The 17,218-nt window shown below is 45.3% G+C and overlaps 1 protein-coding gene across 1 annotated transcript in view; it reads left to right on the top strand.

Annotated features, from left to right (window-relative positions):
* Window positions 1-17,218, top strand: part of CACNA2D4 (calcium voltage-gated channel auxiliary subunit alpha2delta 4) — a 158,341-nt gene that overhangs the window by 10,092 nt on the left and 131,031 nt on the right. Inside the window, exons 3-8 of the mRNA XM_054016077.1 lie at window positions 7,318-7,434; window positions 9,259-9,318; window positions 10,710-10,872; window positions 13,181-13,312; window positions 15,199-15,259; window positions 16,061-16,211. Of these exons, the coding sequence (XP_053872052.1) occupies window positions 7,318-7,434; window positions 9,259-9,318; window positions 10,710-10,872; window positions 13,181-13,312; window positions 15,199-15,259; window positions 16,061-16,211 (684 nt within the window). The remainder of the gene's footprint in view (window positions 1-7,317; window positions 7,435-9,258; window positions 9,319-10,709; window positions 10,873-13,180; window positions 13,313-15,198; window positions 15,260-16,060; window positions 16,212-17,218) is intronic.

Genomic DNA, 17,218 nt, shown 5'->3' with positions numbered 1-17,218 from the left:
CAGATAAGGAACCAATCACACTCTTCATGAACTCACACACAGTGACTGTGCATGTAGGTAGGTTAGGCTTTAGCATGGAGAGCAGTGAGCACCAGACCTGCCTCTTGATCATTGCCATTCCCCTGGCTCTCATTGCCAGAGAGTGGTGGGAGGGAGCTTCTCTGTTCTGATTCAGATCTTCCATCTGTGAAAATCAGCCTCTTTCCATATGGCCACACTCTCGGCTGACTGCCAATGGCTCATTGGCTTGGATGGCCTCCATATATAGTACTGAGGGTGGGCCTTTGAAAGTGCTCAGCACTGGCCTGTCCCCGCTCCCAGTGAAGCTAATTGTAAATTGGGGAGCAGGCTTCAGCCAGTGCTGAGCATTGTTGAAAATCACCCCCAAGTGGCGGCATGAGCCTGCTGGTGCAATCAGTCTCCCTGTGTTCTGCTTCCAGGCAATAGGTGTCTGTGGTGGAACCTGGAGCCCCTAGTGGATGACAGATATGTAGCCCGGTTATCATCCTCTTTGCCCAATCTACCAGGGGACTCTGCTCCAATTCTGGCCTAGTAGATAACCCATTTCTGGGAATAGGGAGAAGTGAGAGTAGTTTCTACACCAATTTCTATATTGTAGAAAGGGCTAGTGCTAAGATGCTGTGTCATGATGGTGTCTTTTGTGATAGTGGAAGGCGTTCAGTGCAAGCACACCCAGTAACCTGGGACGCCATTGCTTTCCCTACCTGGTTGCTGTCCCTGTCTGCTATAGACAGCTTGGGGAGGGGAGGGGAGGAGAGGGATGATCACGTGCAACTTTGACTCCGCCCTTCGTGCTGCAAGCACAGTTTTACCAATCAGCCTCTTTTTGGTGCTGCTGGAGAGGACAGGGCTCAGTACGAGCACCGCAGAACCCATCTGAGAGGATGGATTCTTTCCTTGCACCCACCATCCCTTCTCTCTCCTACTTCCCTGCATCTTTTCTTTGCACCAAGCCATAAATTGCCCTTCACTCCTTCTACCTATTTACATTTTGCCCTCTTTCTACTGATGGAGCCACTCCTGTGCTGCAGCTACAAAAGGGACAGAATGTCGTTCCATTCACACTTCCTCACCTTTCTACTGGACCCTCTGGAAACTCCTTCTCTAGTGTGTTCCCTTCTGTCTGATGCAAGAACAGATTCCCTCTCTGCCTCCTTGGCTGTGCTTGTCTGATAAATGTCCTCTGGTCCTTTAGCATGAGTCATCTACACTGATCATTAGTCCTGTTCATGAGGAGCATACATGTGCCACATTGGAATAAAATGCATCCAGACCCTTCATTGCCCAATTCTTACCCAGCAGTGGTGTGATACCAAAACAGGCTGAAGTCAGGCCTTTAGTAGCAGTGATGATGGTTGCCCATTGCCAACTCTTCTATAGTGTCACCAGCTGATGGAAGCAGCTTCTGGCAGGTATCCAAGTTTCCTTTGGACCTAGAGAAGCCATTCAAATGGAAGCTATTTGCTTTCTGCTGGGACCTCCGTCTCCTGTGATGTCACAAGGCATTTGCCCCTTGTTATGATCTTCATGGAAAGACTGCAGGTGTGAATTTTCCATCGGGTTCTATAAGCTTCACCATCTCTTAAGGACTGTGATAAAATGCTGCCGTCTTTGTGTCCACTGCTCCATCAGAACCAACCAATATTGCTCTTGTGGCTATTTCTGCTCAGAGGTTAAAGGCTTCCACCTTCCTTAAAGTCAAAGGGGTTGTTCCTTGACAAACCCAGTGTTATGAGAAGCAGTGTGGTCTGTGAAAGGCAGTGTGGACAAGTTACTATGAGCCAGGATATGTAGGTTCTATTCCCACCTCAGCCATTGGCTTGCTGGGTGACCTTTCACCTCTCTGTGCCTCTATTTCCCCTTTGTCTGTCTTGTCTATTTAAACTGTAAGGTCTTTGGGAGAGGAGCTGTACAGAACCTAGCACAACAGGGCTCATAGATGCTACTTCTAACAATAGCAGTCACCATGTTCAGATCATCAATAAAAGATTGCACCAAATCCAGCAAAATCTTATGTGTGATTCTCTCAGAGACAAGACGATTGATTTCTGACTGAAAGACAGTTTGATTCTGACCAGCAAATCAAGCCCAGGATTCATGCAGCAGGGGTGGCACCTTTCTTTCCCTGATAGAGGACAGAGCACCCTCCACCCACGAATAGCCACATTTCATCTGCTCCCGTCAAAGATACTGAGCAGTGCACTGATAGAGAGAAGGCGGTATCTGCCTCTCTCTTGTGCACGATGCAGACCTGCTACACTGCATGCAGATGGACTGGGCTTTGCTTGAAATGGAATTCTTGATGTCAGAGTGGGACACTGGTTCAGTGGCGTCTCAGGGGAAGAATGCCACTCATTGAGTCACCATTGTCACTTCCTGCAGGACCTGGTTTTGATTTCTGATCCAACACAGCCCTGCATACTCTCTCCTTCTCTGAGTCATCTCCCCAAGTCCATTTCTTACCCAGTTTAGACATTACTAGAGAAATACACATGCAGCTCAGACAAGTCAGAATTACCTCTCCCCCCCCCCTTGCTCCCTCTCGAATCCTATTTATTTTTCCCTCTCGTCCTGGGGTTTTCCCCTCTCTTCCTGCTGTGCCCATTTCCCCAGGTCTTTCCTCATCCTCTATCCTGTTAGGAAACTCTAGATCAAACACCATCTTCGCTAATAAGCTTCTTAAAGCAGATAAGCTTGAAGGACTTCAATCTGCATGCTTGAGCTATAGCTGTGGAGAGAGAGAGAGATTTCATGAGGCTAAGATCAGGTATCCTCCTAATGCAGTAATGTGAACAAACCTCTTGAGATAGGTGAAACTTGTTTTCAAAGAGGCCAGACCTACAAAGAACTTTGATGTAATCCAGCACCCGCACACACACACACACGTGCACCCAGACTCAGGTTATGTTAAGGCAGGGGATTTGAATGCACAGAAGTCAGAAAATTCAAATTCAAGAGTTTCCAAAGCAACGTTATCGTATTTGAGCTACATGGCACATTTCACACATGAAATATTTTGGCTTGCTGCTACAGCATTATAGGTATTTGGGGCGCTTTGCAGACAAATACAAGGACAGGTCCCTTCCCCAATGGATTTACAATGCAGAGGCCAAATCCTGGAGTTTTTTCTCAATGTTTGCTCACTCCTCACTCAGGCAAAACTCTTATTGAAGTCAGTGGGAGTTTTGCCTGTGTAACGACATAGTAAAAACCTGAGTAATAACAATAAGGACATCAGAATTTGGCCTTGCATTAGGAGCTTGATATATTTACAATGTAACTAAATTCCCATTGCTATTAGCACCATAACTTTTCGTTTCCTGCCTTTTCTATATTTAAATCTTCTATTTCATTAATTAACATTTTGCATTGAATTTCATTGGCAGTTTTTGCTTGCTTTTGTTGTTTTAAAGAGAGGAAAACTAATAAGGCATTCCTATTGCAACCCACAGCCCCTGCTTCCAATCCTACTGGATACCGCCAACCTGCACCCATCCCACGAGGCCCAATAAAGCCTTAGGCTGTGTTAGAATTATGATGACACCAGAAAGCAACATGGAGCCCCATTCCTCAGCTAGCAGCGAGCCAGGAACCAGCCAGGACATGGTCACAGCAAATTTTACATAGCCACTAAAGGATGCTTAAAAATTGATTTGCTCTGGTCTGCTGAAATCTCCATTGCAATGCGTTGGCTCTGCTGTGGGAACAGTGGCAAAACATACATCATCTTTAGCTTTGGTGGTTCCTTTTCTGTGAGAACTTAAATGGGACTTAAATGGTTCACAGGCCTTTTGTGTTCAAAGGGGTGAATTTCATACAAATTGCTTTCAGCCAAAGAGAGAAATTACTTTAAATTAGTCATTTCTTTTCTTAAGAGTAGTAAAAACCGTGTGCATTATGCAATAAGTAATACTTTCTAATTCCTGATAACTTCTAGTAATTAGATAAAAAGGGCTGGTTCATTCCTCCCCACTGAAAAATCCATGGGAGGAGAAAGCATAGCAGAAGGCCCAGAAAACTCCATGAGGCTGACAAAGTACATTTGAAGGGCACAAAAAATCCAGGCTTTGTTTTTCTATGGCTTGTCGAGTGTGCCGGCTATATAGTCTACCAGCTGCTCTCTGTTATACAACAGCCACTGCTGAGAATTTCAGTGACCACAGAACCCAGCCACATCATGGAAAACTTAGTTGTTCATGGTCTGGAGGACATGTGGATCAGGATTTGACCCTAAGTAATTGAATTACTTACTATTGTTTTTACTGAGAAAAGATTGCTCAATGACAGTGAAATCCTGGCTCCACTGAAGTCAATGGAAAAACTGCCATTGACTTTAATGGGCCCAGGATTTCACGCTTACTAGATTTAGTTAATTAGCAATTGAAAAATGAATATGTTTCCTAGAACCAATTTCTGCTTTCCTTTGTGGCTAAACCCCGTTGGCTTCAGCTGGAGATGAGACTGAGTAATGAGATTACTAAATATTGCAGAATGGCCAGAACAGACAAATTAAATAATGAATGTTAAGTGATTTTGCTGGGTGAGGGTGGAATGTCTTTCTCTGACTTAAGTAGTGGCACTGTCAGTGAGTTATGCAATGCTAAGTACTTCAGTGGACTAAATTTCATGGAGGTTGGAACAGGAACATATATTTGGCAATGTAAATCACTTCACAGACACAGCAAAGGATACAGAACTCTGGGACCTCAGCCTCCCCAACTTGTGCTGAAGGAGAATCCCAATTAGTTGTTACCATGGTTTTAAAGGAGAGATGTAGCTTATGAACATAGGCTCTTTTTCTGTTTGTGACTTGTACTCAGGCAACTTATCGTTTTTTCTTCTGGTGGTGGGTTTTTTTGGTTTTTGACTCTTTGTTATTAAAAATTATTTGCTGAATAATTTCAGCAAGTGAATCTGGGTTGATATTTGATAACCAAGATTCTAAATGTAATCTGTGTTGGTTAGTTTTGATTGGACACAGAAGTCTACCTAGACATTTATAGTGCACTTATCACTATGGTAACTGATCATAATACCTGAGGTCACATGGCATTATTTGTGTTCCCTACATGTGGGATGTGAATATTCTTTCAGCAAATAGTCTCTAAGAGTCCTATTAAAATTCACTGTTTTCATCAACATTCCGGCCAGTAAAAATATTTGCTAGAATATTTCAAGGAACACAAAGGTGAACACAGCCCCAGTGAATTCATTGAAATATCCAGCTGCTAATGTTGTGCAATATTCTCCCCACCCCAGAGAATTCTAAGGGTTGAACTGTGCACACTATGTGTGGCTGGGCTCTTAATGTACACTGTGGCTGGTAAACTCAAGTGCCCATTGTTATTGATATCCTTTTAACCTCTAATTACTGATGTGTCAGAAGCATGCTCAAAATCATTGACAGGAGTGCAAAGTGCTGTTATTACCCTGCTAGAGTGAAAACGCTGCTGTTCAGCCCTGCGCTGTTGGGAACAATCATTGCTCCATCCTGTACAACCCCAGTTTATCCACTGCTGATGGTGTTTTCTTTGCACAGAGCATTCATGCAAGTGCTAGTATAGTTTTCCCAGCTGTCTTGCATTCCAGGGGGAGATGACTCTGGTCTCACAGAGGAGGGCCCTGATTAAAGCCCCCAGAGTGGCAGAGATCAGCTTCTCTGCAAATGAAACCATGACACAGTTAAATGGGACAGGCTGGCAGCAGCTGGGATAAGTCCCGTGGTCTCGTCATCATCCAGGGCCTTCCATCTGTGGGCTGTAAATCTCCTGTTGGTAGTGTTGCTGTGCTTTGCAATCATCCCCTCCTCTTCTTTTCCCCTCCCCCATCCAGTCCAGCTACCTAGCAGCAGCAGCATGGATGCAAGGGCTGGAGTTTTTAATCCAGTAAAGCCTTGCTCTGTTAATCATGCCAGACAGTACTAGCAGCTTCTGCACGTGCCTGCCGCAAGCTGGATATGATTCTATTTCTGTCCTACCTCCTCAGCCCAGTCCCCTCCTCAGGGCATTTCAGACTCCACATATGCTCAGCAGCCTTCTCTAATGATGAGTGAGCTTGTCTAACAATAGGAGCCCTGGTGGTTTATCCCAGAGACATTCAAACCCCTCGCCACATCTTCTAATTAGAAAGGACCACCAAATCCTCTCCCCCCCCCTCATTTTATATCATGCTGGAGAATGAACCTCAGGCTGAGAGCACTGGTGTGCTGCCAATATTTTAAGAAGGGGGTCTCACAAAACTTTCTCCATGTAGCCTGTTTATAAATCCTGCACATCCGGGGGCAAGGGTGGAGTGCATATACTGCAAAGAGAAAGGCTGAGGGACTAAGGGAATCTATTAATTTGTTTTCCTGCTTAAATCAAAACACTCTCATTACCATCACCACTAGCAGGATAAGGGCTCTGTCCTTTTTGACAGAGGTTAATCACATTGTCTCCTTTTGCAGTTTGTTTCCCTTCCTGCTCCCATCTGGTCTGCTCCTCTTTCCTCGTTGTTTTTAAAGAGAAGACATAAGGACTATCACATCTAACATGGAAACTGCAGGGGTGATTTAGGCATGCACAATATAATTGCCCAGTTTGGAATTTGGACAGAATACTGGGGGTTAAACCCCTATTTTGTATCAGATGTCAGAAAATCTTGAATGACTATGAAGTTGTCAGGACTTTGTCTCAGCCAGTGGAGGGCATCCCCAGCTCTAGTGCTCATTAACCCCAAGGCAGGAAATTGGTTCAGCACTGACTCTGGAACTCAGTTACCATCACCACTCCCTGCACCCCTGGATTTGTCTGGGAGGTCTCCCAAGTCCCATATAAGTACTGATAAGACCCAATCCTCCTTGGCTTGTGAGAGTTGACAAGAACTCAGCTTGAGGTGGCATGGTGGCAGGTATGCATGACACATATACAGTTATATTTGATGTACATACACACATTGGCAAGCTTTCAAAACTTGGCTTCCATTTTTGCACAGCTTGCGGGTGCGAATAACCACAGGCACATTTTTGCATGGGTGATCATTTGCTGGTGCAGCTGAGGTAACTTAGACAACTACAAGCACCTGATGGCACCAAAAAATCATGCATAGAGATCTAAATTAACTGCATTATGCACTAGTTATTTGCACAGGTCCAACTGAAGGGAAGAAAGGGGAGGCATAGAAAAGGATAGATGAATATCAGGACCACCCTTTAGATGCATCTCTCCTCAGTAACTAGAATGCCCAGCTAATGTAATTGATTCACAACTTTCCTAGTGAACCTTATTCAGTGAGGATTTTCTCCTTTCCTTTGGCCAGAAGTACAAAGATGTGGAGCCCACTCTGAAGATCAAGGAGGTGGATGGCTTGGAGCTGGTGAAGAAGTTCTCAGAGGAGATGGAGAGCATGCTGCGCAGAAAAGTAGAAGCTGTTGAGGTACAAACTTGAGAACTTTATGGGGAAATCCCCTTCTGCCAACCACAAAGCTAGATGCACTGAAGGCCAAATGTTTAAAGGTACTTAGGCACCTAATGATGTAGATAGGATCCTAGTGGGAGTTACAAAGCAACTAGGCACCTAACTTCCATTGAAATCAATGGGACTCAGGTACCTATGTGCTTTTGAAAATCCCACGAGGTGCCTGCATCTTTAGGCTCCTAAATACCTCTAAAAATATCTGGTCTTGATTTCCCTGCAACTGCTAAGCTATGCAGGTATAAAGGTTATACGAGGAGTTCGTTGCCCATCCAAACAACAGCTGGTGCCTCTTGACTCCATCTGTTATTATGTAGCCACTAGCAGAAAGATACTAGCATACAAACAGAGAAATAGTGGCTTCTACCTCAGCCAGGGGTGAAAAATAAAACAAGTGACTTGGCTAGCTTCAAAATAAATATGAGATAATGAACGTTCATTCAAGAGATCCAGGGCTAACCCTCCAGAAGGTGAGACCCCTGCCCTGTGCAGTGAACACTGGCTATTGAAGAATGGCAGCCTGTTTGAACATTGTGTGGCCCAATGTGGCATACTGTGACTGTTGTCACTGAGCAATACCCACGGACTGTGAGTTTGACTCTTGCAGCTGCTTGAGAATGTGTATTGTGCGCATTAGTTGCTCTCTGATTGGGTGAGGTTCTTTGACCTGTGTTATGTAGAGAAGTCAAGCTAGAATCTGGATCATAATGGTCCTGTCCAGTCTTAACATCTATGACTCTGTTGTGTGCCAGTGTATTTACCCTAATTTTAGAAGTGCAGATCCATAGTCACACAGTCCTGGCTCCTTAAAAACCATTTGGTGTAAAAAAAGTAAAGATGGGCCAAAACAACAATGTTTGGATCTGGATCAAAAGGAAAGTTTAGGTGTGTTCAGATCCAGGGTTTTGGTTTGACTCATCAGAGAGCTAGGGACCTTCCATGAAGATTAGACTCAGATTCAAACTTGGATTGCCTTACTAAGGCCCATAACACAGCTATAGTTTATTGTGCAGTGTTGTAAATGCAGCTGTGTTTGAGCAGGATTCCATCTTAATCTAAACAAACGATCAGTTGATGCCCTGAAACATGAGATTTGATAATGCAGATGATTATTTTAGCTTCCATAGCTGGCAAAGTTTACCAATGGTCATAACGTTTCCTGGCCCTTTTGAAAATCCAGTCATCACACTGCTTGTCTGCGTTCCCTTTATGTTGGTGATAGGCTGAAGCTGGGCTGGCTCTGGGTTGTCTTTTTCACAGGGCTCCAGTTAAAGTGGAATGAAAACTTCTGTTGTTCTTCTGAATAGAAGTCTCTCTCCAGGGCTGCCCAGAGGATTCAGGGGGCCTGGGGCAAAGCAATTTCGGGGGCCCCTTCCATAAAAAAAAGTTGCAATACTATAGAATACTATATTCTCGTGGGGGCCCCTGTGGGATCCGGGGCCTGGGACAAATTGCCTCTCTTGCCTCCCCCCCGCCCCCTTCTGGGCAGCCCTGTCTCTCTCTATGAATATGCTCAGTGCCACGTACTCATTATGTGGGGGGGACAAAGTCTTAGGAGTTAGTACCTGTGAGTACACTCCCCAGATATGAAACTTGCTGCACAGAACTTTCGTTCCTTTATTGGATGCAGGGGAATTTGTAACCTCCCGTAGCTTCCTCTGCTATGCTGAACTAGATCTGAAGTCCAAGTCACTGGGTTTTCAGTATTTTGTGAACAATTCATGCTTCTGAAAAGACTTGTCTGGTGTTTCCCACTCATCCTCCCTTTGTGTGTGTTTGCATTAGAGGCTGGTGGAAGCAGCGGAAGACGCAGATCTGAACCATGAATTCAACTCCTCTCTGGTGGTACGTTCATATCCTTCAATGACAAAGCCCTGATTCATGTGACAGGGAGCCTTGAAGGAACTGGCCAATAGCCAGGCATGGTCTGCCAATCCCAGGAGCACCCAGTTATCTAACCATCCCATTCCTAGGCATGTTGGGTATTTCCTTGCCTTCAAAGCACCCAGTAGCACATTAATAACTCACTCCTGTCTCATTAGGAGTCATTCTGATTAAATAAGTGATTCCCATGGCAGGTCCAGGGCATGACGGCAGCTCCTCACCCTGCCACAGTGGTAGTAAACTCATGCTGAAGAGCACCCTTCAGATTCTTGCTGCACATGCTGGTGGCAGCTGGGGATGTTGCAGAAAGAAGGGTGCTGATTCCTTCCACTCCAGACTCTCTGGCACCCCCAGCTGTGGCTAACTCATGGGATGCCCTTAAAGGTGATCTCCAAAGGAAGATCTCCTGTGTGCTGTGCCATCCTGGGAGAAAGGGGTGCTTTGTGATCAGTAGGAGAGGAAGTGGAGTTTTAACAGGGGGAATAACAGGGACTCCGAATGATGGATAAGTGGAACCTCTCCACTTCCTCTTGGATTGGTATATTCCATTGTAAACCTCACTTCTTGTCATTTGGCTGCAAAAAGCTGGTGGGGCTGGTGAGTTGATCTGATCACAGACTGGCAGTGTTTTGAGCATTGGCCTGCTAAACCCAGGGTTGTGAGTTCAATCCTTGAGGGAGCCATTTAGGGATCTGGGGCAAAAATCTGTCTGGGGATTTATCCTGCTTTGAGCAGGGGGTTGGACTAGATGACCTCCTGAGGTCCCTTCCAACCCTGATATTCTATGATTCTATGACTACCAGGTAAGAGTGATGACTTGGCCATTATCAGTTCTACCGGAGCTACCTGAACACAGCTGTCAAAGAGGGTGGGGTGAAGGATTAAAGATCGAGGCTACATCTACACTGCATGCTTCTTTCAGTGGAGTGGAGCATATGTTCTCAGGTAGTCCCCCTAGCATGGGTTTAAGTAGCAGTGTAGATGGTCAGGTATGGCTTAGACAAGGCGTACAGATATGCGTGAAAGGTATGGGCATGTACCCAAGTACATGGCTCTCTACTTGCCCAAGCTGTGCCTTCCCATATGCACTGCTGTTTTTAGCTGCAGGAAAAGGCTACAGCAGTGGGGAAAATCTCTGGCAGCAGGGAGGCAGTGGGGAAAGGCTCTGCAAGCTCCTTGCTGCTGGAGCCTTTCCCCACTGCAGGGAAGGATTCTGGCAGTGGGGAAGGGCTCCAGAGGGAGGGAGGCAGCGAGGAAAAGCAGGGAAGGATTATTTTTTTTCTGGCAGTACCGATAATAAACTCTCTTGATGTCTTTCCCCTTTCCTCTGTCTCATTGCTCCTCATCAACAGTTTGATTACTACAACTCTCTCCTGATTAACGAGAAGGATGAGAATGATAATTATGTGGAGCTTGGAGACGAATTCATTCTGGAACCAAATGAGCATTTCAATAATCTGCTGGTGAACACAACGTACAGCGATGTGCAACTCCCAACCAATGTCTACAACAAAGGTAATCGGGCTCTTACCTCTGACTTCACAACCCAGTGAGGGGAACCTGGAAACTACAGTGGAATAACAACACAAATAGGAGGGCGGGAAGTGAAAGATAGAGAATAAAGGTTGTACTGTGACTTTAAGGCACTGTCTTTCTGGTGGCAGTGAGGAGCTCTGGGAGGCCTCGTGCCTACTGCAGCAGCATCATTGCAATTGTGCTTGGTTACTGTCCTCCCCTCCTTGTGAATCCACACATCTGCCAGTCACAATCTGGCCTTAAATCAGGAGCTGGCCTATCTCTATTGGAATTGGTGGGCAAGCTGCTGAAACATGGGGCTGCATAGTCCTTACAGGCTGAGGTTCTTGACCACAATTGTCCTAAAGTTGCTGCCCAATTCTATTGACATATCAGGCTGCCTCCAGCCACTGGCTCTGTGCCTGCCAGACTATCAATCCTTCTCCTTGTGTACATTTTGGCAGGAAATGCTCCCTTACTTCTGTCTTAGGTTGGGCTCATCTCCTATGACTGTCTGTATGTGAGCTCAATGAAGCTACAGGTACAAACAGAGGCAGGTGCTGGTGATTATATCCTTAGTGATTACATCATTCCAGGGCCAATGCAAAGAGAGAGGTTTTTTTCTCCTAAACATTTTAAATGAATTTCATGCTGAGCTGACAGCCCTAGGGACTATAATCTAGGGCACAAAAGATCCATGTGTTCCATAAACACCCGTTCCCTGGGAGGTCTCCAATCCAACTACTGACCATACTCAGCCCTGCTTAGCCTCTAAAACCACAGGACTTCAGCTGCTTAAACCAGGTCATCTATCATCTTGCAAGCAGCCAAGCCTCTAACCCAGTGATACTCAGACTGAGACTTGGGAGCTGCAAGTGGCTCTTTAATGCGTCGCCTGCGGCTCTTTGCAGCACATGATATTAAAACAGTGTGTGATTTAATTATTAACCAGTCATGAAGCTTTTACTCTGTTACTAACCAATTGTAGTTGGTAAAATAATAATACTTGTTCAGGTTTCAGAGTAGCAGCCGTGTTAGTCTGTATCCGCAAAAAGAACAGGAGTACTTGTGGCACCTTAGAGACTAACAAATTTCTGCCTGTTCTTTTTGTGAATACTTGTTCAGTCATTTTTGCTGTGAGAATAATATATATTAAATGAAACAATGAATTCACACCACTGTGGCTCTTTTGCGTAATGTTGGTCGCTAACTTGGCGCCTGAACCACTGAGGTCTGAGTGTCACTGCTCTAGCCCTTCACTTACAAACACTCGTGAGTCCCCTGATTTATTTGGCCTACAGTGATTCCCTTTTAAAGCTTCGCTATCATTATTTGTTATACTGTTAGATTTAGAAATTATATACGCCACCACAAAGTTCAAAAGCTTGAGAGGGTTTTATTGCAGAAAGAGGGTTTTGATCAAAGCCTCTCGTGTCCTGTTGCTGCTGCTCCATTTTACCCTCTCTGGTGCTGGAGTAGATACCACTACAAGCTGTCTCATGTCAGCCTCAGATGTCTTATGTAAATCTTCAGATTTACACAGGTGTAAGTGAGATCGGGGGTCCGGGATCAGAGATCAGGCCTTGGGGGAGAAGCAGAGACAGAGGAATGGAATGAAGAAAACCAGAGGAGGGATATCAAAAAAGAGAGTAATAGGAGAAAGATGGAGGGTTTTAAATCTAAGGTCTTGTCTACACTTGGTAATTGCATCATGTTAGAACATAACTGGAGGAGTCCTGATAACCAGCGCACAATGTTAAACACTCACTGTAACCAGGGACTGTCATGTTTAACATTGTTTCAGCTGGTTGGGCTACCACAGCCAGCTGGTATGATGATATAACACAACAATCCCTGTTTATACTGAGCGCTACATTGTATTTAACCTTGAGTTAATTACCATAACCCCTTGGGATCCTGTTCTAACTTGATGTAAATCACCCAAGGTAGATAAACCCCAGAAGAGGAAGGGAGATGATGTGTGACCAAGCAGAGTTTTAACTTGTGATTGCTAGTGGTGACTTACATTCCAGGATTTGCTTGAACGGTGAAGACAATTCCTCTTGCAATGTTTGTTTTAAAGCCAGTTTCAATATGATATTTGTCATCATGAAGGGAGTGACAGTAGTGAGGAATACATGTTGTAATTGTGTTCAGACCATGAAGAATCATTGTATGTACAGGCTCCACGCTGTCTAGGTCTTTCTCTTTGTTCCCACCACTCTCCTCTATACTGTGCTTTTTTTTCCCCCTGTTGCACCGTTCCTTCCCCTCTCCCTATGTTTCCTGGCACCGCCTTTCCCCACAGACCCTGGCATATTGAATGGAGTTTACATGTCAGAAGCCTTGAATCCTATTTTTGTGGACAATTTCCAAAGAGACCCAACACTGACCTGGCAGTACTTTGGCAGCTCCACAGGATTCTTCAGACTTTACCCAGGTAAAGAGGCTCAGACATTCCTAGCCCTTTCTCTAAAACATGAAACACACCAGGGAAGGGAACACATTGATACAGAACCTATTCTGGGAAGCCTAGGGATAGGTGGATCACTGCCTTCCATTGTAGAATAGTAAGTATGGATTACATAGGGGGCTGGGGTTAGATTCCCCAGAAGGGAGACCTCTTGGAAATAACCACCAACCACAGGTTGCCTGAGCTGATTGAACTGGGATGGTGTGCACCAAAGGCACATTCCTGTAAAAGAGTAACACTGGTGGCAATAGAAGACTCTCATTCTCTAGCCCAGGGGTCAGCAACCTTTCAGAAGTGGTGTGCCAAGTCTTCATTTATTCACTCAGATTTAAGGTTCTGCATGCCAGTAATACATTAACCTTTTTAGAAGGTCTCTTTCTATAAGTCTATAATATATAACTAAACTATTGTTGTATGTAAAGTAAATAACATTTAAAAAAACGTTTAAGAAGCTTAATTTAAAATTAAATTAAAATGCAGAGCTCCCTGGACCAGTGGCCAGGACCCAGGCAGTGTGAGTGCCACTGAAAATCAGCTCGCGTGCCGCCTTTGGCACAAGTGCCATAGGTTGCCTACCCCTGCTCTAGCCACTAGCTACCATACAGGGGGGACAACACAACCAATGTGTTGCACTTGTGACACTAGGAGGTATTCTGCTTGCCTTTATGAGCTTCAGGCTGACTGCCTGCTGTAGTGCCATCTGCCCTGAGAAAGCCATGGCAAAGCCTTTAGTGCTCAATCTGGGCCACACACCTGTCTCTCCTTCTACTTTTTAAGGTTCTCAACCATTCTGTAAGAAAAAAGATACAATATTGCCAACCTCAAGAGATCAAATATCAGTCAGACCCCCCCCAAAAATCATGAGATTGGCCCCCCAAAAATCTGTTTTTTCCCCAAAAAGTTTATATTTTGGTTTTGGTCTGTCTTCTGATTGTTTTGAACTCCCCCTGCCCATCACGTACGTGTGTGTGTGTGTGTGTGTGTGTGTGTGTGTGTGTGTGTGTGTGTGTGTGTGTGTGTGTGTGTGTGTGTGTGTGTGTGTGTGTGAATCAGTGTTGCCCACTCTCCCATATGTATTGGGTAAGGGGCAGGAGCTTACACTCCTACATCTGACCAGCAATTAATTCTGCCCTGGTCCAGCCCTGCTCTGCTCCTTGTGGGATTCTTCATCCTCTCTCCCAGGCCTGCGGGGTGGAGACTGCAGCAGTGTCCTCTCTCCCACTTCCAGGCTGACGGGGGGGAGTTTAGCTCCCAATCCCCTCTTATGAGAATGGTTGGGCTGCTGATGAGAGGGGGAGGAGGGAAGAGCTCTTCCTTTAGCAACTCTAGTTGGTTGCTCAGCCCCAGGAGGCAGGCACATAGGGCAGGCAGCCAATCAGAGGCCTCAAATTCACTAGAGATGGAGCTTCTCACGTCATCGTCAAACTGGCTTCAACCTCAGCCAAAATCACCTCATAGAGTCAGCAGCACTGCAGATATTGGAGAAAGCTGTGTACAAATGGTATAAAGATGAAAGTAAATGCATTCCCTCCCCAATTTTTCAACGTTCCTGAGAGCACCAGGCACAGCCCAGTGACATTTTGCATAAAAAATTAATCAACACATTCAAGGGACTGTGTGAAGGCCAGAAATTAAAGCTAGGAAAGCTTTGTGTGTATTTATCCAGCGTGCCTGCTGCTATAACTGTTGGAGCTCTGCTGTTGGTTGTGGGGGTCACGTGACCTTGTGAACTAAAATAGTGAGGTCTCAGAGCTAAGCATAATTGAAGGTCTGGTGCCTGCAGGGGTGGGGAGCCAAGGCCTGTTTTTCTGAGTGATTAAGCCACTGAGTCCTCCTTTTGCTGCTCTGTTCAGGGATAAAGTGGATGCCAGATGAGAATGGAGTCATCTCCTTCGACTGCAGGAATCGAGGCTGGTGAGAGATTAGGCCCCACCATCTCTTTCTTTCTCTCTCGCCCCCTTTTTCTCCTCTTCTTTTGGAACTTTGATTGACCCTTGTCCTGATTTTTGTTCCCCCTCCCCTTCCTAGTGTGGGTTACAGAGACCTGAATGGTGAGTGCACAGACGTCACAGTCCACTGTCTGCAGTGGGGAGTCTAATCAGAGCCTCTGTTGCACACTGCTCCTGGGAGAAAGAGATAAGCTAGTGATAAACTAGTGTTTAAGCAATCACATTGTAGCATACTGGATTAGAGAGTGTTGTCCATCCCCTTCCAACACCCCTCCCTCCATCTTGGGGTCTAACATCTCATACGGAATCACTGTCAGTGACACCCTTCTTTATCCCCTCCACTTTATGAGACTGCAGAACAATGGGATGGGACTGTTCAGAGTCCATCAATTCCACTCTCTGAATCAGTCACCTCAGTAGCAGGGATCACTGTTAAATAACATCAAGTTCCCTCTGTCAGCTAGGTCTGAGCATATCACCTCTGCAGCACTCCCAGCCTTTGCCAGTCCTGTAAACAAGAACCCAGGTCCAGCAGAGCACTACTGTTAAACAGCAGGACAGCCTCGTCATATTTATATGAGTGGTACATCCAGCATGGGATAAAGGGTACATTCCCAAGTCTGCCACTGCCAGGCTGCTGCTCCAGACATGCATGTTATAGTGGGTCTAGAATCAAGGACCTGATATGGCCAATGGTATGCCCAGAATTCTGCCTTCCCCGGTGCTTATGTTGTACCAGCTTCTCTTCTCTCCCAATCCTATAAAGGTACATCCAGGCAGCCACCTCGCCCAAGGACATTATAATCGTGGTGGACATCAGTGGGAGCATGAAGGGTCTGCTGATGACCATTGCCAAATACACCATCATCACCATTTTGGACACTTTGGGGGAAAATGATTTCGTCAATATTATTGCAGTAAGTGTATCCCAGTCTAAATATAAAACAACTCACCCTGTCAATCATGCCTGTCTTTCAGCTCCACTAGCCAACCATGCAGGGATAGCAGTAATATCACTACAGCACTTAGCTCTAGAGTTCGATGGGAATGGGAAACAAAAACAAATCAGTTATGACAAGTCAGTTGCAAGTACTTTGAGTGACCAGCAGGGTAGATGCTAATTCCTTATTCACCCTGTGATTGACATTAAAAGCTTGTTTGTTCCTTTTCCTAATTTTATTCCTTTTCTTATTGAAACAAAACTTTAGTAATGATACAAGAACTCAGTCTGCAACTATATCATCTTGGTCAGTGACTCTTTCCTATTTCACAGACTAAACTCAGAGGGACGGAGTCAGTACTGGGATGGGGACACTTGGTGCTTCAGGAAGTGATGGTGCTATTTTGATTTATGGCTGTCATCCCTCTGAGTCAGTAACACTCCAGCCTGGTGCTAGGAGGCATTGTGCTGCTGAAGCTGCTATCTTTCGCGTGAGATGTATAAGCAAAATCCTGACTACTTGTGGTCAAGAAAGAGAGCACTTTTCTGAAGAGTAGTGATATTAACTTGTTTATGTCCTGGCTGGGATTACCATGATACATCAGTCTCTGCACTGACTTCCCATAGAACAGAGTCCAGGAAAAGGTCAAGGTCCTGATTTTCAAAGTTTTCCATGGAATTTCTCCCTCTATGTGACCATGACTTCCTGTGACACCATTGGAACAATAAGACAGTTGACCAGTACAGGGGTGGCTCCTGACCACAGAAGACAGAACTTGCACAGGATCAAGACTATGGAACTCAATGCCAAAGAAAAAGAGAGTGATTGCAAACCTCTTCCCTTTCAGAGCTAAATACAAACCCCAGCTCTTTGCCCAGGATTTCCCATAATTATACCCTCATTCTTATAGATTTATGGGAACACAACACCAAAATCCCTAAGCTTGTCCCCTGCTGGTAGGGAAGGAAGTGAGAGTTCATTGT

This window comes from Malaclemys terrapin, chromosome 1 (assembly GCF_027887155.1).
Source record: "Malaclemys terrapin pileata isolate rMalTer1 chromosome 1, rMalTer1.hap1, whole genome shotgun sequence".
In the NCBI taxonomy this organism is placed as follows: domain Eukaryota; kingdom Metazoa; phylum Chordata; order Testudines; family Emydidae; genus Malaclemys; species Malaclemys terrapin.
The sequence above is the reverse complement of the archived record's forward strand: the minus strand, read 5'-3'. Positions and strand labels throughout refer to the sequence as shown.